The sequence below is a fragment of the Vicia villosa genome, linkage group LG4 (genome assembly GCF_029867415.1).
Source record: "Vicia villosa cultivar HV-30 ecotype Madison, WI linkage group LG4, Vvil1.0, whole genome shotgun sequence".
Classification (NCBI taxonomy): domain Eukaryota; kingdom Viridiplantae; phylum Streptophyta; class Magnoliopsida; order Fabales; family Fabaceae; genus Vicia; species Vicia villosa.
In genome coordinates this window covers 80,335,680-80,338,398 of record NC_081183.1, presented here as the reverse complement: position 1 = coordinate 80,338,398, position 2,719 = coordinate 80,335,680, and the positions used below count along the sequence as shown (strand labels likewise).

The 2,719-nt window shown below is 39.6% G+C and overlaps 1 protein-coding gene across 1 annotated transcript; it reads left to right on the top strand.

Annotated features, from left to right (window-relative positions):
- The first annotated feature begins 514 nt into the window (after positions 1-514).
- LOC131597409 (uncharacterized) lies at positions 515-2,431 on the top strand. The gene has a single exon (XM_058870109.1). It carries the CDS (start codon positions 515-517, stop codon positions 2,429-2,431), a length of 1,917 nt encoding a protein of 638 aa, XP_058726092.1.
- The last annotated feature ends 288 nt before the right edge of the window (positions 2,432-2,719 follow it).

Here is a 2,719-nt window from a genome sequence, read left to right as displayed (position 1 = left end):
CTATGTTGGAGATCTCACCATAAGTGAACTGTCTACTGGCTTTTCTGAGACCAGTTTAATGAATGAGAAACTGTGTGCAAAAGTAAGGGAGTACAGAAGTATCAATAGATTTATGTTAGAAGAAAGAGTAAGCCTTGTGATGGACATTACAAATCAGGAAAGAAAACTTGAAAAGTCAAAAGTGAGCAATGATCCTAAAAGACTATCTAAAAGCAATGTTATAGAGAATGTTGCAGCAACATCTAAAGACATTGTGACAGAAAAGGGTATGTTGGGTATCTGCTACCAAAACATATTATAGCAATTAACCCAAGTGAGGGAATACTATTTGGGCTTTGTAAAAATCCATGTTTTGAAATTTCCCTCACTCAATGTGCATATAAAGCTCCCTCGATCCCCTAGTATTCAAAAAACGGCAAACTTTCCTAGTAGTTCTGCTAGCTACTCTCTGAGGTTGATCTACTTCAATTGTTTTCACAGGTGTGAAACAAGTTCTAGTTCTCTAAGTTTCAGAATGTCTCAGCAATCGAGTGATGAATCTCCCGTTTCAGACTCGGCAACACCGGAAGAGTCCTCTAACCCTAATTGGGTTCTTAAGGTTGTCCCTTTAAGGACGATTAGCAGTGACGAAGTAAAGGCCACAAAGCCTAAAACGAATCATGAAAAACGGCCCAAGGAAGGTATTCACAACAAGGGTACCAAATCCTCAGCATCTGCTACCATGGAGGAACTTACTAAAGAAGGATCCAAATATGTCGATAGCGTAATTACCAGGATTTTTACTCGTATTCTGAAGGAGAATCATCAAGTGCCTGGAATATCTATTCCTCTTCAAACCATAATGGTTGATCCCCTCAATAACACCAGTAAGGCTGAGGCTGTTCACACCGTTGATAGTGACCTAGAAATCAACAAGGATGAACAAGGGTTTACTAAGAATACCAATGTCACCGAGGATGTCAATGACATTGGCAATAATGAGCATCTTAAGGCCAATACTGAAACTGATACTAATGTGGTAGACTTATATGAGTACTCTGACGACGAACTACTTACCTCCTTGAATCCGAGTGTAGCCAACAGGCTAATGACAAGAAGAAAAGGCAAAGTTGTTGTCCAAGGATCTCCTAAAAGGAGCACTCAAGTGAACAACCCTGCCAAAGACACTGTCAAGAAGAAGAGTACTTCTGCAGGTCCTGTCAAGAGCAAAGATGTAACCAATAGTAAAGGGGTTGGTCCATCAAAATCTTGGAGCAGGGTCATTCCAAAGAAAAGAAAAGAGCGAGAAATTGTTGAACCTGAATCTGATGTTGAAGTGAATGTCCCTGACATTTCATCAAGGAAGAAGCCTACAACCAGTAAGCTTGCTGCTAGTATTCCTGAAGTTCCCGTTGATAATGTGTCTTTCCACTATGCCTCTAGTGCCAGCAAATGGAAGTATGTTCTCCAAAAGAGATTGGTTGTTGAAAGGAAATTGGCTCCAAATGCTCTTGAAAACAAGGAGGTCTTAGAGTTGATTCAAGAAGCTGGACTGCTAAAAACTGTGTGCAATCTTCCCAAATGTTATGAGAAGCTGGTCAAAGAATTTGTGGTAAACCTATCTGAAGATTGTGGCAACAGCAGGAGTGCAGAATACAGAAAGGTGTTTGTAAGAGGTAAGTGTGTATCGTTCTCTCCTTCTGTGATTAATAAATTCTTGGAAAGAACAGATGAAGCTCAAACCGAGCTAGAAGTAACAGAAAACCAAGTCTGTCAAGTGATCACAGCCAAGCAAGTAAAATGCTGGCCCATGAAAGAGAAGTTAAATGCAAGTAAGCTGAGCATCAAGTATGCAATGCTTCACAAGATAGGAGCAGCTAATTGGGTTCCAACAAATCACAGGTCCACTATCTCAACTGTGCTTGGTAGATTTCTGTATGCTGTAGGAACAAAGGCAAAGTTTGATTATGGAGCATATATTTTTGACCAAACCATGAAGCATGCTGGAAGCTTCAGTATTAAGGGTCCAATTGCCTTTCCATCCCTCTTGTTTGGTATAATTCTAGATCAGTATTCAAACATTCTCAATGAACATGATGTAGTGTGCAAAAGAGAAAGTCCCTTGGCCTTCCATTACAAATTGTTTCAGGGTAAGCATGTTCCAGACATTGTCATGACATCAGCTGAAACGTCCAAATCTGGAGCATCAGTCAGCAAAGCAGAAGTCATAGCAATGCTAAAAGAGACTTGCAAAGAACTGGAATCAAGAAAAATATCTCTTGAAAAAATGATACGTACTCTGGAAATGGATGAGAATGAGGAGTTTGCAGATACTGAAGAGATGGAAGACAAAGATGAACAAGAAGGGGAAGTAGAAAGTGTTAGTCCGGCTGATGACTCTGAGAAAGAAAGTTCTTCAGACACCTCAAGTGGGTCTGAATATGGGCAGTAATTGCAGCTGGAGTCCTGTTTGTTTTTTTTGTTTGTTTTTTTGTTTTTGTTTGTTATGTTCTTTTGCTTTTAGTTCTGTCTGCTTTATTTAATTTCGGTCAGTTTAAATTTTTTGACTTATTTAAACTTGGAGGAGGAGAAGTTTTTTTTAGGCTTTGGCAACATTTGTGGCCAAACAGGGGGAGAAGTAATTTATGTCACCCCAGAACAACAAGAATGGTGGTTGTGTGTGGTCACCAATTCTAATTAGCTTATTTGTGTGTTGATCTGTTTGTGCTTGTGCTACTCT